General features: G+C 45.5%; 1 protein-coding gene across 1 annotated transcript in view; it reads right to left on the bottom strand.

Moving 5' to 3' along the window:
- The window catches only part of XDH (xanthine dehydrogenase), a 60,775-nt gene extending 43,959 nt beyond the window's left edge, over positions 1-16,816 (bottom strand). Inside the window, exons 1-6 of the mRNA XM_026016033.2 lie at positions 16,284-16,816; positions 10,102-10,159; positions 7,067-7,163; positions 5,818-5,926; positions 2,525-2,651; positions 1,565-1,626 (exon numbers count right to left, since the gene is read on the bottom strand). Of these exons, the coding sequence (XP_025871818.2) occupies positions 1,565-1,626; positions 2,525-2,651; positions 5,818-5,926; positions 7,067-7,163; positions 10,102-10,159; positions 16,284-16,325 (495 nt within the window). The 5' untranslated portion in view covers positions 16,326-16,816. The remainder of the gene's footprint in view (positions 1-1,564; positions 1,627-2,524; positions 2,652-5,817; positions 5,927-7,066; positions 7,164-10,101; positions 10,160-16,283) is intronic.
- Positions 16,817-27,274: the final 10,458 nt, after the last annotated feature.

The raw sequence follows: 27,274 nt of genomic DNA, 5'->3' as shown, positions 1-27,274 counted from the left end.
TAAGCAGGTTCGTCAGAATTGTGTGCAAAGTCAGAGTTCAGAGGCTCTAAAAAAGGCCTTGGTGGGAGGGGTCTCCAATGAGTGACGTGCATGAGCTTCTAAGCACACTCTGTGTGCCAGTCATTTTGGAAGCTCTGCTCTGCTTACACTGCCTGGCAGCTAGATCAAGGGAATCAGGACCATTTCAATGATGATAAAACTTCAACCCTGGGAAGAAACACACCATGGACTACACTCGAAAGCCCTTCTCTTTCCAGAAAAAAGGAAGGCCAGTAAAATTGTATCTCTTTGAGAAGCCTCTTCAGAAATAAATACATGGACAAGATTAATCCTTGGTTCTTGGGGAAGCCTGAGCAATTTATGAAGATCAAATAGTGAGTAATGGAAGAAACATACCAGCATCATAATTTATAGTTGCCATGTATTTAGTACTTAAGACATGCCAGACATTGTTCTAAGGGCTTTTACAAGAAGTACTTTCCACAAATGCTGTAAGAATTATTATAGGTATTATTATAATTTTATGATATTATTATAATAACATGTTTTCTTATAATTATATATGTATTATTATAACATTATAATATTGTAGGTATTCTAATAATCCCCATTTTAGAAACAAGGAAATCTGCCCAAGGTCATGCATCAGCTAAGTGAAAAGATGGGATTTGAACCCAGGTCTGCAGACTCCAAGTCGGTGCTTTCAGTCATTTTCACTGAAATCCACACTTCATTCCTCATCCTTTGTCATCAAACCACATTCAGCAGAGTGTGCTGCTTTCCCTCCCTGGAGACCCCACCCCCTTCTTCACCCTTTGTGCTCATCGGGATACAATACCCCTTTTCATAATATAGCAGCCCTAAAGGTCAGTGAAAGGCACAGGGTCTGTGACTCCCCCGCTCAACCCAGCATCAAACTACAAAGAGATGGTTTGATTGGAGTCAGGAGTAGCTTGACCCAGCTGGGGAAATCAGGTAAAATCTGAGGAGATAAGCCAAGAAGGGAAAGGCCAGCACTCTGTCCTCCCTGCCAGTTGGCAGGTGTGTGTCTGGGGTTCTGGAATCAGTACCCGCACAGCCCGACTGTGGCTTCTCCCTCAGAGGTATACAAACACTGCCGAGATGCACAAACTGTCTGGACATCAAATTAGCAGTTTCATGAGCCCCACGGAGCACCAACCGCAGACAGCAGCTGGGAGAGGATGGGAGGAGAGGCTCAGGTGCTGGGGGGCTAGGTTGTTCTTTAACACCAGGCTCGGCACCTGGGCCTGAAGAGCGCTGTCAGACCCGAATGCCCTGGAGGAAGTGAGCTGTTGGACAGCATGCTTCTTCCTGGAGCCAGCCTTCTGGAAGGAGAGTCCTGGGGCTATTAACGACAACCTTCTGAATGAGAATGGCAGAGTGCCGTGCCCGTGCCAGGTATCCACAGCGGGACGAGCTGCCAGCTGGCCACCCTGTCTTTTTCCTCTCTCTTCCAGAAGCCCTTGGCATCCCTCCCAACTGTGATTCCTGAGTGTTGCTGCTTTAGGAGCAAGTCCACTGCTGTCCCCGGGCCCCCTCTTACCTTGGCGAAGGTCCGGAAGCCCTGGAGGATGGGTCTGTAGCCCGTGCAGCGGCACAGGTTTCCTGTGGGCCAAGGGGGGGAAAGCTGCATTGTGAGCGCCAGGGCGGGGGGTGGGGGGGTGACTTAGCTCCCGGCTCAGTGAGATGCTCAGTTTACTTAATCTGTTTCCTCTGCCTGGAACACCCTGTCCTCTTCCTTGTATTCCTGACCTCAAACCATCAATCACTTCTCCCAGAAAGCCTTCCTAGACGGCCCAGACTGAACCAGGTGCCTTTTCTGAGCACCCACATGGTGCCTAGTCATTGCCTTATCAGTAACCTTATCAAACTACATTATTAACTCTCTTCCCAGAATGCAAACTCCTTGGGGGTAGAGACTGTCTTTCATCCCCTGGGGCATCCCTGTGTCCCCTGTACCTTGTATAGCACTTCACATGATAGGACTCGATACACTGATTGAATAAATGATGAATTGAAATGGTGAATGGATGGGGAGTCTTCTCTGTTTAATTCAGAGGAACAGACACTTTGTCCAGGCTCCCAGGCCCACTCACAGAAGGCAAAGTGGGAAGCCAGTTCCTGCCCAAGGTTCAGAATCATGATGTGGCCTTTGCAGAATCCTGCTCTAGTACAAGCTGAGAAGCTCTGTGGATTTCCCAAATGATCTCCTCCTGTACCAGCCACCCAGTGCCACCCCATCCCAGCGCAGGAGGACACCCTCAGGAAGAAAAACACTACTGCAGGAGACCCCAAAGGTCTCCAAACCACGCAAATGTTCTTCAAACCCAGAGAGTGCTCAACTCCAGCAGACCTGAGCCAGCACGTTGGGGCCTGAGCCTTTCCTCCAAAGGGCAATTCCTCAACCTCCTAACCCATCCTTGGCTTCCACTCTGGCCCTCCCCTAACCTCCACAAAGCCCATTTGCTATTCCCCATCCTAGGCTGTGGCCTAAGGCCCCTACCTTGGAAGGCATTCTCGATCTCCTCAATGGTGGGCTCAGGCTGATTCCGGAGCAGCGTGTACATGCTCATGACAATGCCAGGGGTGCAGAACCCACACTGGGAGCCATGGCTTTTGGCAATTCTCTCCTAAAAGGGACAGACAACACAGAGGTACATGTTGGCAGAGCCTCTCTCAGGCTCCCTAGACGACCCAGCAGAAGCCGGTCCATGTCAACAGACCATATGGGGGAGCAGTCAGTGCACAAAATCAGTCCTAGTCCCAGCTGTGGCCTTGGTCAGGTCACCAAGCTCTCCAGAGCCAGAGGTTCCTCACCTGTGTGATGACGACCACTCTAGCTAGCACTTATCTCTGGAGCTGTGGTGAGGATTTAATAAGATAATTTACATAAAACTCTTAACATTATTACACCCAGCACATAGTAGATGATCAACCAATGTTAGTTATTCATAGGATAGTCTCTTCAAAGAATAGTGACCATTAGAACCAGAAGGGCTTCTCACTCTCCATTCTCTGCACTGAAAACAGGAGGAAGCAAGCCCAGAGATTTGAGAGATTTAGCCAAGAACACACATGGTGAATGCAAGAGCCGTGTCATGTTCTTTTAATACACTAGCCTGTAATCCAGCTCAACTAGCTTACTAAGAACCAAATGAATGCATTTTTTTCCAAACTAGAACATTGCTACATACTTAAGGGAAGGAAAAGCATGGAGTCCATAAGAGTTTGGAAATGTGCCATATAGAATTTTCTATATGCATTGAATGTCACAGAATTTTCACTCGAACTCTGCAAGATTTTTAGTGTAAGGAGATTCTTCTTGTCCATATTATTATTATTATTATGTCTCTTGGGAGTTTCTCCTGGTACTTAAGTAAAATTGCTAAAGTACTGTATTTCCAGTGCCAAGCATATACATTCATCCATTTATATATATTTACGGAGAATTTGTTATGTGCCAAGCATAGTAAGCGCACTGTAGATAGAGCGATGAAGAAGAGAGACGAGGCCCCCAGTCTTGTGAAGTTGTAGGGAAAATACTGACAAAAGAAACAGGTAAAGGTCAATGCTATGTAGAGATTTAATACAGGCTGGCAGTGGCTGAGTGACCAGGGGCTACTTGCAGTGCTCAGAAACAGCCACTCTGAAGAAGTGACTTTTAGGTTGAATTTAATAACATGACTTAGATCAGGGAAGAGTGTATATGACCTCATTACATTTGTTAAGAATCACTCTGGGGGCACCTGGATGGCATCTGATTCTTGATTTCTACTCAGGTCATGATCTCAGGGTCATGGGATTGAGCCCTGCACTGGGCTCTGTGCTGAGCATTGAGCCTGCCTAAGATTCTCTCTCTCTCTCTCCATCTTCCTCTGCTCCTGTCCTGCTCTCTCTCTCTCTCTTTGTCCCTGATTTTCTCTCTACCTCTCTCTCTCTCTGCCTCTGTCCTGTTCTTTCTCTGTCTCTCTAAAAAAGGAAAGAAAAGAAAACAATTACTCTAGCTGTGGGTAGGGAATGAATAGGTTACAGGGGACAAGAGTAGAAACAGGGACCAGGACACAGTGGTCCTGGCCAGACAGTATGGTGGCTCAGACCAAACAGTAACAGGGGAAGGAGAATGAAAATTTTATAGGGTTTGGAAGTAAAGTGGATGCCACTTCTGGATGGATTGGGTGTGGGGCAGGATCCATCAAGAATCAAAGGTGACTGACTCCTGGGTTTTTATCTTGAGCAATTGGGTGGATGCTTTTGCCATTGACTCAGATGGAAGAAGACTGGGAAAGAAAGGGCAAAAATAGGGTCTGTGAAGTTTGGAGATTATACATCTATACAGGGATGTCAAGTAGGCAATTGGAAATATGAATATAACCTCTAAGGAGAGGTCAAAGCTGAGGATACAAAGAGGAGTGCCGTTGGCCCTAGATGGTACTGAACCTGCCTGGGTAGAGAGTGCAGATGGAGCGGGGAAGGAGCCAGGCCCCAGCCCGCAGGGCACTGCAGCAATTAGGCAAGCCTAAAGCCAGCAGCCGGCACCAGCTTGGAGGTGGGAGGAACATGAGCAAAGCCTAGTGTCATAGGAACCACAAGAAAACAACAACAACAACAACAATGCACAAGGAGAAGTGGAATCTGGTTCCACAACTCACCTGGAGCCAAAATAAGTGCATGGGAAATGAGAATCTGTACCACTGGAAAGGGAGAGTTTTAGTGAATTATTCACATGTGATCCCTGTGCTTAAACTGTTCTTTCATCTGCTTGTTTCAAAGAAAATTACAAGCCCGAATTAACCCTCTCACATCCCCGGCAGGTTGGGCAAGTTTAGCAATTTCCCCTTTTGCTGCCTAAAAGAAGCCCTAGGGGTGAAGCATCAAGCCCTCTGACGTCACGGGGCTCGCTGAAGCCGCCCCTCCACCCCCAGGAGTACAACCAGCTTGCTCAGCCCAAGGCGCCGCCGGCATCCACATAAGGTGCCCCAGGAAGGCATGATCTGAGCAACAGGTCTCCTCGTGTGGCCAACGGGCCGGCCTCTGGCACCTTCTGTGACTGCAACGTCCGGAAGAAGGCGTCCTGCCTCAATTTCCCCATACGAAGAGCGTTGGAAACCATGGCCCTTCCTTCCCACAGTACTCTGATCCTGTTTGCTGCCATGCTCCTAAGCATCCTGAGCATCCTGATCCTCTCCACAAAACCTCGCAGACTACTGTAAACTCCGTTCCTATACCGTCAGAATAAAAGCTTTGGTCAGACCCTCCTACCCCTCTCTATTCTCTTGTTAAGCCCTCGGGGTTAATGAGGTTAGAGACCTAGCTGCCCTCACCTGTGTCACCTGCAGGTGGCGCCAGAGAAGAGCAATGGAATTACCATTGGAGGGAGCAGGGAGTAGGTGGGCTTTTTAATCCAGAGCACAGAGGATTTGGAATCTTGAATCTGCCACCTCGGAGGTTTCCAAGGCACACACGGGGTGTGTGGGGTGGGGATGCTGCTGGGTGAGGCGGCCCCTGGTCCCCACTCTTTCCAGGTCCAGCAGAGCCGGACTGCTCTGGCCACCAGAGCTGGAGGCCTCCTGGCTCCCCGCAGGATCGCAGGATCCTGCCTTGTCTCACCCACCCCCACAGGAGGGAGCTTCAGGCTTGGGGCCTCGTCTTTCTGCCCCACAGTCCCCAGAGGAGAGGAGAAGGAGGTGAGGGACATGGCTGGGCCACACTGCGTCCTGCCCAGACAGTATACTCAGTCTCACAGCCCAAAAAAGTAAGTCTGCCGCCCTGGCATGAGCCTCCCTGGCCTCCAATTACCTGCACAGGATGCAGCCTGGATTTGGTGCTTCCTATTCCTTCCACGGTAGTCACGGCAACATGATGCAAAGAGCAGATGGGGGCCAGGCAGGCATTGGCAGAAAAGTGGCTGGAGCCCTGGATTAAGGTCATTCCATTGTCCACTCAGGCCCTCGGAGACTTTGAGATGCATTGTGTCATTACCCCTCCGTGTTACATTCTGGTCTCTTCCATGGGTGTCCTCGCCTCTCTACCCAGGACTCTGGGCTAGTCACAAAGGAAACTCCCCCACCCCCACCCCATTGAGGCACAAGCCCCTACAGAGTCTCTGAGCTGGAACACGAGGGCCAAGGTCACCACCAGCCACCTCATACTCAGCCCAATCCTGGAGGCTGAGTCAAGAGGAAATCTCTGGCAGGTTCCAGGCCCAGTTCTTGCTCATCTCTCTGCAGGGCCCTTCCTTAGCCTCTTCAGTTTCAGAACCTCCAGTCACTTTTGTTTCTCTTTGTTTCTCTGCTCTCACCTCCTTGCCTTCCATCCTCTGTGGGGGAAAGAGGAGGGAATATGAGACACCAGCCCCCTTAAACAGAGCTTCCTGATGTCCATTCACCATTCATCCATTTATACAAGCAATATCAGTTCCTGAGGGCCAATCATATGCCAGGCACTCTGCTAAGGGCTGAGGAAATAAAGGTAAGATGTTCTTCAATAGCCCATGATCAACCCAGGAAAATGTGTGAAGCAAGGGTGAAGATGCGATTTAAACCGCTTATGGTGTTTCAGGAGAGCTGAGGACTGGTACTATGGGACCAGCACAGATGAGGAGTACCTCCCCCATTCTTGGGAGGTCAAGGAAGGCTTCCCGGAGGAGGTGATATTTTGTGCAGTCCTAAAAGGCTATCACAAGTTAGCCAGGTAGAGAAGTCCTAGAAGAAAGGACATTCAAGACTTGGGCAACAGCTTATACGAGACCAGGAAATGAGTAAGTAGAGAGTGTCAGTAGTTCATAATTGTTCCCGCAAGGATGGAGTGCTGAGCCCATGGAGAGAGACAACTGGAAAGGAAAGATGAGCCATACCATGAAGGGCCCCAAGCACTAAGCACTTTAACCCACAGGCAGTGGAGATTGGTTGAAGGATTTCATGGGATTGGAAATGACTCTAGATCTTAGAAAGTTCACATGTGCATGTACACACACACACACACACACACAACCTGACCCCTGCATCACAGTCCTTGTATGGACAATCAGCCAGTAGGCAAAGGATACACGATCTTGTTCTGGAAACGATCGTACTTGGAAAGCATCACGGTACAAGCCCCACAGCCCCCTTCTCCACAGCCCAGCTTGGTCCCACTCAGCCGCACTGGATGGTCAAGAGTTAAGGAATATGAACTCACAGAAGAGTCTTTGCTGGGCTGCTGGGAAGTTTGTGAGCAGAGCTCTAAGTATAGAGACATCTATTTTTTAAAAGATTTTATTTATTCACAAGAGACATAGGCAGAGGGAGAAGCAGACCCCTGTGGGGAGCCTGATGTGGGACTCGATCCCAGGACCCCAGGACCATGCCCTGAGCTGAAAGCAGACGCTCAACCACTGAGCCACCCAGGCATCCCTATAGAGCCATCTATGGCCAGTCACAGGCTCAAGCCCCTCAACCTGGGGAGGCAGCAGACCCACACGCCCCCCTCATCCAGAAAGTCTGCACTGTACCCCTGAAGGCAAAGAATGGAACCATCTCCCCTGCACAGTTGAGGAAAGGCATCAGGGTCCCATCAGACAGCACCCAAGTATTCCCCAGGACTGGAGCCCTATTGCTCTCCAATCCTGGAGATTTTTCTTAGCATCAAGGTCTTCTTGGCAGGGTCTTATAGGCTCCCCACCCTGTGGTCACACTGGGCAGGTGAACCAGGCTGAGCATGTGGGGCAGCCCTCACCTCAACCCAGCTGGGTGTCCAATGAAGCCACTTAGGCCAGACAGAGACATTGATACGTTCTGGGACTACTGAGTCCTGATTTGTCACCTTGGACCTTTTGGATTGATGATGCCCAGGAACCAAAATCAGGGTTGGACCATGAGCTTCTGAACATCCACCCATAGGATATGTGAGCAAAAATTAAAATGAAGATAATCTTGAAGGTCGGGGACAAGTATTGGAGCCATCGCTTACATATACTTGCAGAAACAGTCTGATAACTTTAAGTCTGTGAATGTGCCTATCAGTAATAGGCTTATTCTAGAGAACAGCACTGACGGTGGTCCCTTTCCATGAGATACATGGTCTCCCTTGCTGCGTTTCCCACAGGCTGCAGGCCTCTGAGCCATCTAGCTATCTACCAAAGTTGGAGGTCATTATCGCTGGTCACTTCCCTCATCTGCAAAATGAAATTAAAATTCATCACAAATTCTAGGTAATTCAATGGTTTGATTATTCAGTCATTTGAGAAATATTTATGTTTTACCTTTAATATGCTGGAATTAGCCTCTTTAAACAATGATAATAGCATCTTATACTTGAAAAATACTTATACCCATGTGCCCATTTGATCTTCACAATAATTTCATAAGCAGGTGTGGTAGGAGCTCCTATTTCCCCTACAGATTAAAACTAAACAAAGCAAACTGAGGCCCAGGGGTTAACATGAGCCCTGCAAGGCAACAGTCACTCAGGTCACCTGGTGTTAGGGCCCAAGCACAGTCATCTGACTCCAGATGTGGGGGCTCCTCTTCACCATGTGGCTGTATCTTTTAAAATACATCTGGGAAGAGCTCTCCATATCCTAAGTTATTCTTCTCGCTCATCCAAATATCTGCTGTTAGCAGCAGGTCAGACAACCTGGAGGCACATGGAGACAAAGGATAGTAGCCCAAAGTCTAGCAAAAGCTTCTAGCCTGAGGATCTTTTTGGAAGCCAGTGTAGAAGTCAAGACTGGGGTTTTGTTTTGCTTTCCGACAACTCTCAGAAATGAACTCTTGGCACGAACAGCAAAAAGCCACTTAATCTTCATTTACGTGAAAACTTTCAGTTTCAGATTTCATTTGAAACTTGACCTTTAAACTAGCAATTGCTACAATCACAAACATGTGAGGCTCTCAGGCCTTCAAAACTTCATTAGAAAACGAATGTTGGTGCCAACCAATCTCTGAGAATGTGCCTCTTTTCTCAGACCCCTCAGGTAGAGGGGCTGGAAGTGGAGTCCTGTGTATTCTCCTGATCCTACTGAGTGATTCCACTTCTGCAATAGAGCCACCAGGTTCATGTGTCATGAAACTCCAGACCTGCCCTCTCTATATAGAAAACCCAAGACAAAATACACCAGAGCCAGATACCATCTGATAAGAGGTGAGTGAACCAAAGGTAAGGCTGTGGATTTCAGGCTTGTTTCTATGGGTACTGATACAATCGTCTGCTGTCCTAAAATATGTCACTTGAATGAGCCACTGGATATCCCTGTCTCTGGGAGTGAGACGAGTTTGTTGACAGAGGTCAGGATGAGCATCATCCCAACAACCGACCCTGAAGAGTTTCCAGTGTGTGTGGAAGGTTAAGAGCATGGCTCTAGGCTTTAGTCTGGGCTTTGCCAGCATTTGCCGGGAATACATGAGCAAGAAGCAGGTCCCTCCTCATGTGTCAGCTTCACTTCCTCCTCTGTCAAAGGAATTGCTGTGGGGGTCAATAAGATTACCCATGAAAATCACCTTGAACTCCACCTACACGTAGTAAATGCTCAGGTGTCCCCAGTCCCTTGTCTCCCAGTGCCTGCCATCTCCACAACGGATGATACCTCTGCACAGTTCCCCAGCTCAGGCATCCTTTCCCCAACAACGCTCCTTCCTCTAACATTCCTTCCATCTTCGCAGAACTGGAAAGATTCCCCAGGAATCCCCAGTGATTCCCCACTGTGGATCATCATAGATCTGCTGAGGAAGGCCCACTCCTCCTGAGGGGAACAGCCACAGAGTTTAGCAGGGCTGATGAAGGCCTTTCACAGCCACTCATTTTACAGGTCCAGGATTAAACCTTGGTGTTACTAGAGTCCTACCCGGAAGAGATCTTAAGAAACATCAAAAATAATCCTCTCATTCGATGGTTGATAATTTTATACCTGGAGAGCTCAAATGGCTTCCCAGGGTCACACAGCTGCTGAGTGCCAGAGCTACAACTACAACACAGGTGTCCAAGCCCTACTGCAAGGCTGTCCTCCACACTTCACAGCATCCAACCAGTCACTAGCCAACGACAAAGGGTCTGGAGAATGAATCCCCCCTGACCCTTCCAAACCCTCATCTAAAGTCAGGATACATTTTCTTCTCAGGTAGGCCAAAAGGGTTGTTTCTGGATCTGCATTTTTCTCCACCACCTATAAGAACAAAAACAAAAGAAAAATATATCATAAGTATGCTTAGCCATCGTCTCACCCCAAAATCTGTGAAGTTAATAGGGATGTGCTCAATAGATCATGAAAATGAAAATGTTATTCTTGATGATTCCATACGAACGAACATCATAACTACAAGCCAAACTGTGAGCATGCTGATATTTCCCAATCCTAAAATTCTACATGAATGCTTAGCTCTGGATCCATCTCAGAGGGCTCTGGTGTTGCACCTGGCGTGTTGGCTGACCAAGGTTGAGCGCCCTTCAAATCAAACATGTCAGCTCACTTCCAGGTGCTGGATCACACCACAGAGAGCTAAACATGGCAGTAGGCAGATCTCTGGCTGTGCCTCCTGCATGTACATTCTCAGTGATTAGAGGGCCAGTCTGTTAGCCTGGGCTTACAGCAGAGGATTATATGTGTTGGGCTATCAGAGCCAACAACATAACACATGCCTCCTCTATGTCAGGCATAGAGGAGAAATCTCAACCCACAAATGGTATATTCAAGAAGATGGAAAGGTTGTTTACAAAGTGAGGTGCCAGTTTCCGATGCAAATAGTCAAAGGAAATCCACGGAAAACTCTTTCGCTACTCAGACTCATCATACATTATCAAGGGTAATAGGGTTAGGGTGACTGGAATGGTTAAGGAGAGAGAATATATTACAAGAGTTTCTTTGGAGCAAACAGCACTATGAGTATTACGTCTTCCTAAGGTTGAGGAGAGGTATGTGCCTCACACCTCAAACTCGATGAGGGGGCTTCCATAGCCCTATAGGTGAAGCTAACATACATCCTCTGTAGGACAGGAGATATGGTGGTCTGGCTAGAGAAAGGCTTACCAGAGAAGCCGAAGAAGAAATGGTACTGTTGGGATTGGTGTGTACTCCCAAAGTCCACACTATGAAGTGTTGGCTCTAGACCTGGTGTAGGCAATGTGAGAGAGCAAACTGGCATGGAGGTGTTTAAATCTCCCCCAGACACTGACTGTGGAAAGTTTGGCACCTCCAACAGAGTCTGTGTGGAGTGGACTTCCCAACACTAGAGGATGAGAAAGAGCAGTCTGCCAGAGAAAAGCATTCCCCCTGTCATGAGACTTGCAATTGAATGTTCCCAGTGGTGGGAAGCCATCTTACACCGGCACTGATTAAATGAGAACTTTCTTGCTAACTCCACCTCTGTATCCTGAATTGAGACTGTGTATGAAAACTTAGATGTGACCACAGGATTTTTTGTTCATTAAAAGCAATCTAGAAAGTCGTGAAACCACCAGAATTTGCCCTTTGAAGAAAGTTTACAGGAAAGTAGAAAATCAAATGGAGTTTCCTTTCATGATTACACTCCACAAGTCCAGTTTGTTCCAAGTCCCGGTTACAGAGCTCACACAGGAAGTTACTTCTTTTCTCTTGGAGAAGTCATAAATTGCACAAATAAAGATCCCTATCACTTTGCTTGCAAATGACAGGAAGAGGCTCTTAACTTACTACCTTCCCCCTAAGCTATTGCTTCTTCTTTCTTCCAGCTCAGCTTTCATCACATCAGTCCCTTGCTCTGTGCCTTCGGTGACTTCCCACATATTCCAGGTAACATCCAAGTTCCTTAGGCTGTCTTCATTTTCAGCCTTTTCTCCTAGATCTCTGCGAACCTGGTCTTCACACTCCAGAGAAAATACAACATGTGCCTCTAACTCTGTGCCTTTGGCCATTCCGTTCCTCTTCCACCTGCATCTTGACTTAGAAGACCCCAAACGCTTCCCTGGCAAAGGTTTTTTATATCACCCCAGCCAGGAGTGGTCTAACCTTCCTTGCATTCGTAGAGAGAATGGCTGTGCCATTCTCACAGCACAGCTGCAGGGTTGCCCTGGCCAACTCCATGGTACCCTCTCTGAACAGGACACCACAATGGATATTCCAAAGGACAGATGCTTTGTGGGTATATGAGCTGAGGAAATACTGGGTTCAGCAGATTGTTCTGATAAAACTTAAAGATCAAAATAAATACTAGCTCTAATAGATTTTAACCCACTAAATAAGATTAAGACTTATGAGTCCAAAGTGATAACTAATAAATAAACAAATTGGAAGAAGGGAAAGTTCTTCTAGGAATGACAACTAATGAATACAGTTAACCATCTTGCAATCAGTATAATAATTGATCCAGTCAAGAATCATCAATGGGTGCTAAAACTAGCAGGTGAAAGTTTAATGATCAAGACACATAGACTCAAAGTACCTTCTCACAGATTATTTATTAACTATAAAAGTTAAAAAAGTAATCTTACAGTGGAGAAAACTGATGGACACCACTTTAACCAAGTGATCCAAGTTCACATTGGGGAAATAATGTGAATAATGGGGAAAATAATTTCCCCTCTAAATAATGGGGAAACTGACATCTTGTGTCTCCCAATGTAATGCACGGAGGAACATTTATCACTTCTCTGGCATTCCTGCCCCAAATGCAGACTCTGAATCCAATTATAAGGAAGCATGACACAAACTCAAAATGAGAGATATTCTAAGAAATAATGGCCCATTCTCCTCATAAACATCAATGGCACAAAAGACAAGGAAAGTTAAAGAGCCGTTCCAGCTTTCAGGAAATTTAAGAAATATGGCAATTGACTGTATGACCCTGGGTCCTGTGGACTGACTTAGGGGAAAAGTTATAAATGATATTATTGGGGAAATTGGAATATGTTGCAGAAGGGCTATAGATTAGATAATAGTATTATATCAACACTGGATTTCCTGATTTTTATAGGGACTGGTTCTATAAGAATACTCTCACTCTTCATTTAAGGCGTAAGAGGGCATGACATTGGAAATTTACCCTCAAATGGTTGGGAAAGAAAATTTTATATTTTATGTATCTATTTCTATTAACTATATACGTAAATAAATATAAAAAATTATTTAGGTACTTATATACATCTGTGTATCTACATATATATATATATATCTGTAAACATATCCATATATATCAAATACATGTGTGTATCACATAAACACCTGTGTGTGTGTGTGTGTGTGTGTGTGTGTACAAGGAGAGAAAATGAGAGAGATAATGATAAAGCAAATGTGGCAAAATGGGAACAGTTGGTAAATGTGAGTAGTCTTTTGAGTATTTTTTTGTATTCTTCTTGCAACTTTTTTGTACATTTAAAATAATTTCAAAATGTAAAAACGTTTAAAAAATAAATTTCTTCAGTAGAGGATTTCTAAGGGCTTTTAATACTCGTGCCTTCATTCTATCCTCATTAAATTGGGCACCTGCTATGTGCCTACATTGTGCTAAGTAGTTTAAGAATATCTGAAAAGAGGGGGTGCCTGGGTGACTCAGTTGGTTAAGACTCATGATTCCAGTTAAGGTCATGATCTCATGGGTCATGGGATGGAGCCCTGTGTCACGTTTCATGCTCTGCAGGAAGTCTGCTGGAGATTCTCTCCTCTGCCCCTCCCCCCACTTGCAAGTGTGCACATTTTCTCCCTCCTCTCCCTCTCTCTCTAAAACAAATAAATCTTCTTTAGAAAGAGAGAGAGAGGAGTATCTGAAAAGAGCATTTCATGAGATTAGCTTTCTGTGAAATACATTTTGCAATTTATTACTTTGCCTAATTATAATCTATCTCTTTAACTGGTCCATAAGGTCTCGAATGGTAGATGCCTGGCCTCTTCTTTAGAGATCATATTAATCCAATGCATACGACCCCACAGGCACAGGCCTGGGAGGAGCTCATAAATGTGAGTGAGCCCAAGCCACTGTGAGGCTCTCTGTAGCTGCCACCTGCTTCTGTGAGGATCACCCCTGGACACCTTTAGCTGTACTTCGCACATCAAGTCTGCCAGACTCCTCCAGGTGCTGCGATCTCCACTAAACAGAGAGTGACTGCTGAGAAACTCTAGACTGCTGCCCACCAAAATGACTGTCACTACAATAATACCAAAATCCTGGGCAGCTCTTCCTTTCCCTCCAACTTTGACTCTAAAACAGAAAACATGGAAACGATGATCATCAAGGCCCATCACCACCACAGAAGGCCCCTGAGGTATTTGATCGGTGGCATCTTATACCCTCTCCAGGACCCCAGTTGGTGGAGACAGAGTCCTAGACTGCCTGAAATTGGAAGAATAATAGGCTTACATTGCAGAATGAGTCACCAACAGCTTCTTTGGTAACTTATCCGCACAATGTCCAGTAACAAAAGATCTACGTCTAGTAAGATCTTAGAAATAGAAATGGAAACAAACTTACTCACAGCTGCCTTGATCTGGGAATTCCTGCTTGGTCTTGTTTGCAAAGCATAGCTTTTACCTTATCACTCCTTGACTGCCTCTCCACCTTTCTAGTAGTTTCTCAAGAGGCCACAGGTTTATAAATTACAAACATGAGTATGCATCACAGAAATTGACAATAGTAAAAGCTTCCAGAGATAGTAGGGTCTGATATGACGATACCATCTAAAAATTTTAAATTGCTTTCCCTAAAGTGGAACTAAAATTCAGGGAGAAACAGCTTTGCCAAGCCAGATTTACCTTGAAATATTCCCATTCAGGTCCAGTGCATCACAGCACGTCATCCCTAAGGAAGAGCAGAACCTTGTCCTGTCACACACGAATTGATGGCATGATAAATAATAGAATCTTAGAGTAAAATGTGGCCTTCAAAGTCATTGAATCCAGCTTCCCACTCAATGTAAAAATTGCTTAGAAAAATTCCACAGAAGATGCTTTGTATGAGTAACACTTCTAGAAAGTCAACTCAACTGTTTCTTGAATCCCTCCAATGCAATCACTGGATGCACAACAAAGTTGTTGGCAAAGCTGGATGCAAATGTCTCACGACCGTCAGTCAACAGAGAAACTTTGCCTTACCTCTTGGTTTGCTACCAGATGCCAATCCTGAAAAGACGTTGACATGGAGAAACACACCGAATCTGGAAGAACATGGCTGACCTTATCCTCAGTGCCTCCCAGTGGCACCACTCACACTGAATCCAATGATCTTCAGAGCACTGATGTGCCATGGCTCATGGAATTCCCTTTGCCAGTCACCCAGACACATCCTGACAATTTAAGCCCTGGATGCCCCATGAAACACATTTTAGCCCTTGAAAATTACCTCAAACATTGCCCAATTTCTCAACTCAAAGGTGCCAATAGAGCAAAACAAAACTACCCTTCTTTGGGGGCCCTTTGTCACATTCATCGCTCACACTGTTCACATGGCCATTTATAAGGTGCAACTATGGCTATCCTTTTACTGTCCCTCTCATTCCCTACTGGGGAACTGGAGCAGACAGGAGCACCCCAGCAACCGTGTAGGGAAGGGGCTGGGGATGATGCAATGTGTTTGCACGCTCCCTCCCTGAACCTGCTGTGAAATTTGCAAAGATTCACACCCTTGCGGTGCCCACAGGACTGGTACCCAAGTCTGAAGTCCCTCTCTGCTCCACCCACCTCCCCACCCCCGTTTCCCCTCATACTGATAAAGTTCATCCAAGTAGGCAGTTTTTATCACAGTAAGAAACTTGAAATATTTATATGCAGTACCAAGTGCAGGGAGGGGGAGGAACGTGTCCCTTATGGAAAAAAAAATGTGGCTTGCCACAACATGCCAGTAAATGTCCTCACACAAGTTAGCTGTCACATTTACCATGAAGTACCAAAATCAAAGGCTATGTCCATCTTATATTTTCTTGCTGGTAAGAAAACAAGTTCCTGTTCCTTCTCTCAGGAAAGAGGGTGATGAAAGCCTGGATTAAACACACAGAAATAGAGGTGTGGGGGGTGACTTCCAATCTCATGGAGGAACCTATGCCCCATCTCAGCTTTGAGCTAGTGTCTCTGCTGCTGAAGATGGTGTGGACTTGAATCCCTCTGCTTGCCTGCCTCCCCACGCTCCTCTGCCCCCTTTGCGTCTTGACTGTGTTCCAGCTCTAAGCAGGTTTTCTTTCCTCAGTGTTACCCAAAAGGCACCCACACTTTGAAGGGAGAGAGAGAGAGGAGAGGGGAAGGAGTGAGAGAGGATCTGAAAGAGAGAGAATAGGACACACCTCTCTCCCAGGGAGCAGAGAAGCCGGACCAAAGCCCAGCTCTTTCTCACCTTTTTGCCATTCACGAAGAAAACCAATTCGTCAGCTGTCATTGTTGCCGGTCAGGTCCCTGAATCCAGGTGTCTCACTCCCCAAGAGGCACTAACACGTATTGCTGCTCAGCAACTTGAAAAATACACTTCCCAATGAAGTGAAACTTGGCCGGCCAATGGAAAGAGAGCAGCCTAGAGCTTCAGGGCACAGAGAGTTCTTGGCAAAAGCCACCAGTTTACATAATCAAGGAAAATGCAAACAATCATACATAGGAAGGCACACTCCCAACATCTGTCACAAAGAACACAGACGAAAGGCCCAGACAGATACCAGCCAGGGGATGACCTGTGTGGTCTTCAGCACCACCTTCAGGGAACCTGCTTCGTCGCCCCCCTGCCCAAGGCAGAGAAGGAGGAAGGGCTGTGGGCAGAGCCACAGCAAGAGAAATGATTCACACCTTTGCCCTCTCCACTTGTCATTTTGCCATTCAGGCTTACAGCAACCCACCCCTTACACAGATGCCTCATTCACACACAGCTGGGACGAATACAGAGGTCCCCAGCCCTGGAGCCCAGTGACCCAGAACCAAAACCTGGCCATTTGACCTCAGCATTGTTGTTTTCAGGACGCAGTGGCTTTCATCCTGTAAATGGGCGTATGAATGGCCCCAAGAGCAGAAGCTGGACAGACAAACAATGTATTTTCATAGTGTTTTGTAAGTTTGCCAAGAACCAAAGTCTTTATTACTATTGCAAATGTATTATTGATGACACAACAAAAATTATCCTGTTAACAAACCAATTTTTGATATTTTTCTTTTGCTTGTTTCTCTCAGGAAAAGTCCCTTAATGAGTTATCAGAGTAACTCATGAGAATATTTCTAATTGTCAAATAAATTAAAACACCCACCCACACCTTACGGGCCCAGGCCAAGTCACCCGGAGCTGCAAACCTTCCCCCTCCCAGTATCCTTTCCCTCCTGGTGTAAACACACACGCACACTGCCCACCTGGGCAGCTCCGTGAGCTTTGTGTGCCCAGCTGTGCCTCCCCACTTGCACATACATGCACACACACACACACATTCCCTCTTGTCCTCTTTAGTCTTAGAACAACCCATGTGGCTACTCAGCCAGCCTCTCTGCAGTGGGTCACTTCCTCCAGGCCCCTCGCAGTCTACTTGGCGAAAGAAGGAGTCTTAGGCAGATGTACTTGGATAGCACCAGCTTAGCAAAACCGCAGACTGCCCGGACATTGTCAACACCATGCCCCCCTCCCTCCATACACTTTTATTTAAGCAGGAGATGAGATCTCACTTGTAGGATCACCAAGCGTCCCTGACTGGTCCCAACTCTCCTGGTTGAAGCATGGAAATTGTGACAAATCTCTCAGTCTAGGGCAATGGAGGATGGTTGGTCACCATAAAAAATGGTTCTTAACTGGGGGATTGGGTAGAGTAGATATTCCCATGTCTATAGGTTTCATGGTCATGACTAAGAGCTGCTACTGGCATCTAGTAGATAAGAGGCCAGGGATGCTACTAAACCCCCCACAAAGGACAGGACAGCGCCCCACAACAAAGAATCATCTGGTCTTAAAATGTCAATAGACCCAAGATTGAGAAACCCCGCTCTAAAAGGAAGAGGGAAGAAGGAGGCAGAGAGAGGAAGAGAGGGGTTGGATCTGGGCAATGTTTCGTAATAGGTCAGTACTCCCTAACCGCACTCACTCCTCTGTGGTGGAGAGGCTTTTCCTCTATCCACTGATCCACCCAGTTTTGCAAGCCCTATACTGCCACACCTCCTCCCCCCCACAACTAGACTCTGGCCAAAGTCCCAGGAAACATTCGATGTCCAGGTGGAGGGCTGAGGAAAGAGCTTGGGACGTGGGGGGTTAGATAGTCTGGCTTAAATCATAGCTCTGGTACTACTGTGAGACCTTTGACAAAAATCACTCTCTTGGCTTCCATCTTATCTATGAAATGAAGTTGAATGCCTACTTTGTAAGAGTCCTATCTGGTAAGAATGAAAGGAGACATAGTTTAGGCAGCTGAACTTCAGCCTCTTTCTCTTATCTGGAGGTGAAATTCCTCTCTGTTATTGTGAAGCATTAAAAAAAAAGTGAAATATTTAATAAGGGTTTATATATTGTTCAGATTTTATATCTGTGATAACTGTAGTAACCAGTTTATTTCTATAATATTGAGATTTGGCTAAACATTGACTTTGTATGATTACTCATTATTTGACAAAATATTGGTGAACTTTTCCTTCTCTGTACTTTTTCAAAATGTTACAAATTAGAAGAAAACAGTCTAAAATAAGCATTTTCCCCCAAGCTAAAGACCTCCTGTAGATGCTTTCAATATTGAGATGAATTCACAAATTTGGGTTGAATTAATGGGATTTCGTGGTTTGGGGAATAGGGCAAGTCTAACCCTACATTATATTAACTTACTCTGTTTTTCCTAAGCAATGTCTTGGTTATAATAGGCACTGTATTGGTGTGTGAGGTCTTAAATCCGAAGAAAAGCCAAATAGGCCCGGAGGACTCCTGGACAGAAGCTTCTTCCCTCCTGGAACAATGCTTGCAGAAAATTCCTGGGATAACACTCACAGGAAATTCCTGGAACACTTGCAGGAAATTGCTAGAGCTAAGAATGAAAAGATAGCAGAGAACAGAGTCTTTATTTCTGGAACAGTGAACTCCCTTGGGGTCAAGCACTCCCTGGAGGAAAAACAATTCAGGAGAACTTTTGGAATGTTCTCCAGAGGCCTGGTCAGGGCCCGGTGACAGCTGTCGAGCCTTTCCTGCTTTGGAGCTGATGTTTTGGTGAGCAGCACACATCCTGGCAGCTTCTGGTACGTCCTGGCAGTTCCTGACATATCCTGCAGAAGACTCCTGCCAGCTCTGAACCGGCTTTGGCTGCAGTGCTCTTGGGGGCTCCTTCCCTTCCTTGCTTTACATCTGAATTTGCATTTTTACCTGTACCCCACAGCATTTTCTGTTCATTTTCTTCACTCGCAAAAAAGTTTCACTTAAAAAGGAAAAAAATCACTTTTCTTTCAGAATATTCCATTACTCATTTTTTGGTGTTTTTTGTTTTTTTGTTTTGTTTTGTTTTGTTTTCTGCTAAGTTTGTTATTGTTTTTTTTTTGTCTTTTTTTCCTAGGCTTAGTTTCTCTCCTACAAAGGTCCATGCTGGATAAAAGATTTTGCTGTGTTCTCAGAGCATCACTGCGTGGCACCTCTCTTCCCTTGTTCTCCCAGACATCTAGATTATTAACCAGCCCTAATCATAGTTCTTGACACCTGAGTAGCATAATATGATTTCATTTGATCTTTTAACAGCCCTGCAAGATGGGCAGGGAAGTAATTATTATCTTCCCTTTCTAGACAAAGAAAATGGGGGTCAAAGAGGTTGACTTGCCAACAGTGTCACAGCACATTAGCCTCCTTCCTACCCACTCCCTAGCAGAGAAATCATCTCTTTGATGGTTCTTCACTAACTGTGGAGCATAAACCCAGGATTGTCAGCATAGCATTCATGGCCCTTCTCAGTTTATCCCTGGTGCCTAGCATAGTGCCAGGTCTGCAAGAAGGATTAATAAATGCTTACTGGATTGAGCCCACAGTGCAAGGAAAGAGTTGAATTTTCAGAAATCTCTAAGCTCCTTTTTCTTGACTCATCAGATTTTTTTTCATATAGTTAACATGATATTACATTGGTTTCAGGTGTACAATATAGTGATTCAACAACTCCAAATATTACGCTGTGCTTTCACAAGTGTTGCTACCATCTGTCACTGTGCAACACTATTACAATATCTTCAGCTGTGGTCCCTGTGCTGTGCCTTCCATCCCTGTTGTGCCCAAGATTGCGAATCCAAGAAACCACCAAGGAGCCGACAGGATGCAAACACCTGAGGGTTTATTTACAAACTCAAGCTTGGGTCCAAGTATACCCAACACAGTGGAGCAGGGACTTGGACCCCGAGGTGGGTTTCAGCTTAGTTTTATGGGCTGGTCTAGGGGACCTCCAGAAGGGGTGGAGGAATTTCTCAAATTCTGTTTACATTCTGATATGGGGCTTTCAAGGGCATTGAGCTCTGCTCTCATTCTGATATGGAACTTTCTGCCACGGGCATTGAGCTCTGTTCTCATTCTAATATGGGGCTTTCTAGGGCGTTAAAAAACAGCTGTAAACTGTTTTTTCCCTGTAACTGAAGGAATGTAAATTTCAGCTCTTATTCACAGGGGCCTGGGATGGCTGTACTTGTGCTAACGCTGAACTTAAAGTGGAATGGCCTTAATTTTCTCGGCCTCCACAATCCCCCTAACTTACTCATTCCATAACTAGAAGCCTGTATCTCCCACTCCCCTTCACTCATTCTGCTGTCCCCCTACCACCCTCCCCTCTGGCAACCATCAGTGCTCTGTATCTGTAGATCTGATTCTTGCTTATTTTTTAATAAGCAAGAATCAGTTTGTTTTTTAGATTCCACACGTAAGTGAAATCATATATTTGTACTTCCCAATCTGACTTATTTCACTTAGCATAATAGCTCCTGACTTTTTTTTTTTTTAAGATTTTATTTATAAGAGAGAGAGTGAGCAAGCATGAAAGCATGAGTGGGAAAGAAGGGCAGACAGAGAGGGAGGAGTAGGATTCCTGATGAGCAGGGAGCCCAATGAGGGACTCGATCCCAGGACCCTCATATCAAAAACAGAACTTTTTCCCATCATTCCATGTATTATTAGCAACATTTAATTCCTTCATCAGCTCCTTTCCAACTAACCTTCTTTCACTGATATTAGGTAACCAGCATGAGGAACCAGGTTCCTCAGCAACAAGTAATCATTTATTACTATGGAAGAAATCAACACTTGATATTCTATACACATCTAGGAAGTAGATCCTTCTAGAATTAAGAAGCTGATATTATTGAAAAAGAGACACAGAATCAAAACTAAAAGCATCTGAATTTCAGCCTGGGTCAGTTACTACATGCATACAAGAGCTCAAGGAATAGAAAGAGCCCAGGAGCAGTTTAAACCCACTTTATCTGTCTGCATCTATTATGCTTTTGACAATGTCTTTTGTACTCAATAAACTCCATAACCCTGGAGACCTTTGTGGTGATGACAATGTGTGCCCCTCAGAACACAAAGTAAGTTCTCTCTTTCTAATTCAAGGTGCTCCAGCACAATTCAGGAAAGAGAGTCCTTACTTCTGGCTCATGCAAAGGGTCAACTCACATTTACTCTGTAGACAGTAGGCCTAACAAGTAGCCACTGAGGAAGATTATTTTCACAATTTGTTTGCACCCTCTATGCCTCTCACCTGACTTTTTTTCATATTATCATCTGAAATACTATCTAACATAGTCCACTTAACATGTTTATTACTGCACCCATTCTCTCCGTACCCAACAGAATGTAAGTATGGCACACATGTCTACCGTTTCACAAAATATTGATACCCTCCTCCTCTAATGAAGAGTTTCTGCTGGGAGGTCACTGCCCAGCCAAGAGCACCGTTTCCTATCCTCTTAGAGGTGAGGAAGCCCTATGACTGAGTTCTGATAATATAATGTAGGTGAATGTGATGTTCACAATATCCAGGCTCCCATTCTCTCTGTCCCACTGTCTGATCATTAATGTCAATGCCCAGGGTAACCTTGGAAGCCACACATTGAAGATGGCACAGCCTCCCGTCAGCCCAAGTACTTAAAAAAGCACAATGATCTGAGTGCTCCCTTCTCCCACCCTCATAGCTGTTGGGAAGGAAGATTTTTTCCCTCTATCCTTCAAAGTGCTTCTAAATGGTCCAAGAATTAAATTGATAAGAGACAGATAAATAGGAGAAAAAAACAAACAAAAAAACCCCCAATGTCTCTTTGCCTCCGGGTACATACAGGGAGGGTACCTTTAACGGGGATGAATTATTTTCTGCTTTCTGGAGACAAAGGATGGGATCAAGAGTGCAGTCAGGTTCTTCTTGAACTGGTTGTTTCTTAAATAACTTCAATTTAAAATAATCAGTATGCCAAAGTGGTTCATTTTAGGGCAGACTGCCCTTGGCCCCCACATTGTCTATGTGACCTTACAGGAACAAGAAATAAATTTGTATTGTGCTTACCCACTGCGATTTCTGGGTTTGTCTGTTACAGCACCCGTTATTACATGTGCTAATACAGTAAGTTCCCCAAGGGCAGAGATGTCTATCTGTTTTTTTTTTTTTTCAGTGCAAAACATTACATGGACATGATAGACACAGTATTTACTAAAAAAAAATACTTGTTGAATAATGAATGAAGAACAAACGCATAAATGTCAGCAATGCCAGAACCTAGTTTTAATTAAAGGCAAGAAAGCATGGCTTAAATGTCTGATTTGGTCCGCTTGCAAAGCTGCATGTACAAATGATGCCACCGAGAACTATGGGTTCCTGAATAAAAGATCTGTCATGCCCGAGTCCTGTTTAAGTGGACTTAAGTGTCCTCATCCTCAGAACCTGTTTTAAAGATGAGCTTCAGAGCAACTTCTACACCGGGCAATAGTCACATATCCATTCATATGTCACTTTTAACAGGACTCTGCCATCTACTAGGCACTGTACTGAGCATTGATACTAACTACAGGGTCAGAGAGGCCTAAAAGGTACTTTATTGTACCTTTTGGAGAATCCAGGATTTCTGAGCCAGCGCTGCAGTCCCAGAACTCACTCTCCTTCCTAAATCAGCACTCCCCAGAGCAGAGATGCCGAAATCAGACTTATATATTGATATTTTCAAAGTTGTTATCATTGAAAACTTGAGAGCTTCCTTCAGCCCTCCCAGGGCCCTCACAGTTGTCTCTGGGAAGTCATCTCAGGGTACAGGCTCTACGGGGGAGATCACCTGCTGTTCCCATTCTAAATTTGTCCTTGAACCAGAATGCTCTACAGGAACATAGTGTTGCTAATCCTGTTATTTGCTTTTTCTTTTAAAAAGGAAGGAATTCCTTCTCTTCTGGGGGAAAAATAAAAGATCCCATTAAACCGCTGTTAATACCCTGAAGCATACATACAACCCCAAAATGAAACATCATCTCCAGAGTATTCAGGGCCAGAAGGCAAGCTAGCCACCTCAGACTTGTTCTCTAGAAGTTCAGGTTCCTGATGCTCAGGGAGAGGATGTGGAAACCCGAATGGCCTTCCACATAGAGGCATCCATCCCTCACTATGGTCTGGTCCCTGCCTGGACAAGGCTGTCTGCTGCTGATGGCACCTACCTTTCTTGCATCGTAATTCTGGAAGTGGCCTACCCTTCTCTCCAGAGCCACGAAGATCAGTTGATCTGAGGTTTAATATTTGAGATCTTAGCCATCCACGAGTAATGCCCAAGTTTCAGGACCTAACATTTGCCATTTTTCTGAAGCCATGGGTTCAAATCTCATGAGCTCACAGCCCGCCCCCCCCCCCCGAGCCCCCGCCCCTAGCGCTTCTCACTTAGTGATCTCAGGGGCTGCTTATCTTGTTAGCTTTGCTTTTGTGTATTTTACAGCAATGGGGGAAATTAAAACATCACATCTCCTTACTGATTTAACAACTCAAAGGTCATTTAAGAGAATATATGGCTCTTGCTATAAATGCTGCCATGGGAGGCCTCCAGTTCTGAGGCTATTCTACTAGCCAAGGCTAAATCATTTCCACAGTGAGAGACATTTTGAAGAGGGCAAAGATTTATGAGGACGCAAATATGTGTCAGGTCCTGGGCTCTCATTCTATATGGATCTCATTTACTTTCTACAATACCCCCATGACATAGATATAATTTCTTGTTTTCTATATGAGGAAGCTTTCTGGGCTCAGAGGGGTTAAGTAACTCACATGTCTGGTAAGGGGGAACCAGGATTTGAACCAAGTCCCTCTGAGTCTACAATCTTCTGATGGCAATAGAGAACAGAGCCTAGGCTTTCCTAGCTTGACACCTCCCCCAAAATGGCTCTTTTACCCTTTACAGGGTTTGGAGGTAGGGGAGAAACTGCTTCCTTAATAAAGCACTCACTTCACACTGAGGAAGAACCAGCAGTGAGCAATAATCTTAAGAGAATTAGGGCAGCAGAGGATAAAGCAGCAGGAGTCCGGCATCCCTGGGGCTGAGGCGAGTGGCCTTTCTACTGAAAAAACACACAGAGATGCTTTAGAGCTGTTTTCGCTCTTACAGTCCATATAAAGTGCTCCAAGGACCAAGAACAGCCAGTAAACAGAAATCAGGCATCTGACTACAACAGCACTGGGACATTCTGGATTCCCAAATAAAATGTAGTCGGCAACAAAGTATAGGGAGAGAGAAGAACCAGAGTGTGGGAAGTGAATCTGATCTCAGCTGTCATCCATCTAACACTTTGACCCAGAAAAGGGCCCAGGTCCCAGCCCCATCTGCCAGGAGGAGCAAGATGAGATGGAACCCGTGCACTTCTGCCACGGGTCCCCACAGACTCCCAGGCCCGGGGTGTGCAGAGACAGGTGAAGGCAGGAACGCTGGTGCAGGCTGCACCCCAGCAGGTGGGTTTGGCTCCTTTTCTCTCTGGAGAACCAGAGGGATTGCTAGACTCAAGAACCTATGGGCCTGAGGGGTCATATATAGGGACTAAAATGTTTCCCTCCGTATTCCAGGAAGTTACCGAGCCTATCATCATAGACTCAAGACATAAGTGGATGAGGAGGAGGACAGAGGACCCAAAAGGAGGGAGAGTAGGAAAGGATTACAAGGATAGGGGGCAGACAATCGTAAGCATGGTTGCCTCGGGGACACTCTGTGGCCTCTTGGCAGATGTCCAATTCCTGTGATTCTTGGCTGCCTCCTCTTACCAGTTGAGTGGCCAGAGAAGAATAGGTCACAGTCCTTAGAGACCTGGAATGGGCAATTGTTGGGACTCAATCACTCAGTGTTTTCCCTATACTAAATGTTCTCTAGTCTTCACTTCTATCTTCTTATCACCATTATTCTGAGAATCTCATGTGGAAGTAAGAACTGGCGTGACAAGAATCTCGTGAATTCTACAGCCCCAACAGCCCCAACAGCCCCATCGATGATGCCAGTGAAGCAGCAGCTTCAGGAAATTCATGAAATACCTTGCTGGGAGCTAAATATGAGAGCTTTCCTGCTGGGTCTGTGAGCAGAGCTTGGGAACTTGTCCTCCCACCACTACACACACACAACACACACACACATATACATAAATATATAAAATGTATGAATATAAAAATCTTTGTATATATAAATATAAAATTATATATACACATACATATTAAAATCTTTTTCCTAGACAAAATTTTGCAAGCCTCCTCATGCCTTTGTTATGAACAGACAGAAGTCCCACTCCACTGGTCTAGAGATTTTTGGCAACCATGCATTGAATTGAGATGAGGCCACTGAAAGTCCAGTAGGAGACAAGAGGCTCAGGTGACAGCCTCAGGATCTTCTCCTCTCTCTGACATTTTTTCACAAGACCCTTCCCATCTGTAAAATTCCACAGACCCTCCCAGTTCTGAGAATGCTTGGGATAATGATGCTGGGACTTTTTTTGTGGCTGGGGGGGAGGACCTTGTTTCCAAAGACAAAGCTTGCCCAAGTGTGCCATGACTCTTTTTATTCCAGTCCTCTGAGCCTCGCCCATCTCTGAGCAAGTTGTCCCTTGCTGCAAGACACTCCCATTTCTTGCCTAAGATCAGTGCAGTCCAGGAAAAGAAATTATTATCAGGTGATGGAAGCACTCTCATTTGTTATGCTTTTTATTTGCATACATAACTGTTCAGGCCAGTATTTCCTCCTGTGGATGATCCTTGCATTGTCATCCTCTCTTTAGCATTTCACATTGTGAAATGTTCACAATTTTTTTGTAGCATTACAAAATATGTTGTCAGCCTGAGACTCTCTTAAAAGATCTGTTGGTGGATGGAGATACCAGGATGTTTCTTGTTGGCAAGGTCTGGTGCTCCCACAAACTCTACCTGGTAACTGATGGCAGGACTCACCGAGGATAGAAGATGACTCATCTTGGCCCCACCTCGAGGCCAGGTGAGAGATGGCCCTGTCCTAGAGCTGCCCCAGAGAGCTCTGCTCTGGCCTCCTGGTGTTTCTATTCCTCCACACTGGGTGAGAAGTCCTTTGGGCCTAAGGAAAGTAAGCACTCATAGCCTGCATCACTCCCCTCTACAGCATGCCCCAAATATCCAGGTTCCCATCCAACTGGCTCCCAATTCACATCCAAGACTCAACCTCACCATTTCCCTTGGCCTAGCCCTCCAAAGGAAAGCCGTGCTCCTGGTAGACTTGCCCCTTGGCTCCTAGGATGTGCCAGCAAGACTCACCTAGGCCCAGCTTACCTAACAGCCTCATTTCCAGCCACCTGACCCATACAATTCATTTGTGGCCACAACAGGCTACTCTCTGCTCCCTGAACTCATCACCAAACTTCAATGCCTTTGCCCACATCATTCTCTCAGCCTAGGCCTTCCTTTCCCCACCCTTTCCCCTACTGAATCCTTTAAAGTTCAGCTCAGATGCAACCAGTTCCTCCAGGCCCAGAGCCTCAGACTCACAGCCACATCTGGGACAATTCACTGTTCCCTCATCTGTTTCCATTGTGTTGGATGCCTACCTCTGTCATGGCATATAACACAGAAATCAAATCTTGCTTATTTTGTATCCCCAGGGACACATGGTAGGGATCCATAAATATTTGCTCAGTGACCTCTGCATGGCTGGGGGAAGCAGAAGGAAAGGGACTCATTCTACCCACATGGTTTGCCAGAGTCTGTTTCCTACCCACCCAGAAGAGAAAGTCATTCTGATCTCATGTTTATTTATATCATTACTCTTCTCCTCTTTTCTTCCTTTTCATTGTGATTGTCACCGTCCACTATGGTTTGTACAGCATTTTGCTTCTTTTATATACATCACTTTATGGTATCCTCAGAAATACATGACATCATAAGGCCCATTTTCAACTGAAGAAAT

This window comes from Vulpes vulpes, chromosome 8 (genome assembly GCF_048418805.1).
Source record: "Vulpes vulpes isolate BD-2025 chromosome 8, VulVul3, whole genome shotgun sequence".
NCBI classification, from domain to species: Eukaryota; Metazoa; Chordata; class Mammalia; order Carnivora; family Canidae; genus Vulpes; species Vulpes vulpes.
Note: the sequence above shows the minus strand (reverse complement) of the source record. Positions and strands in the feature narration are given on the sequence as shown.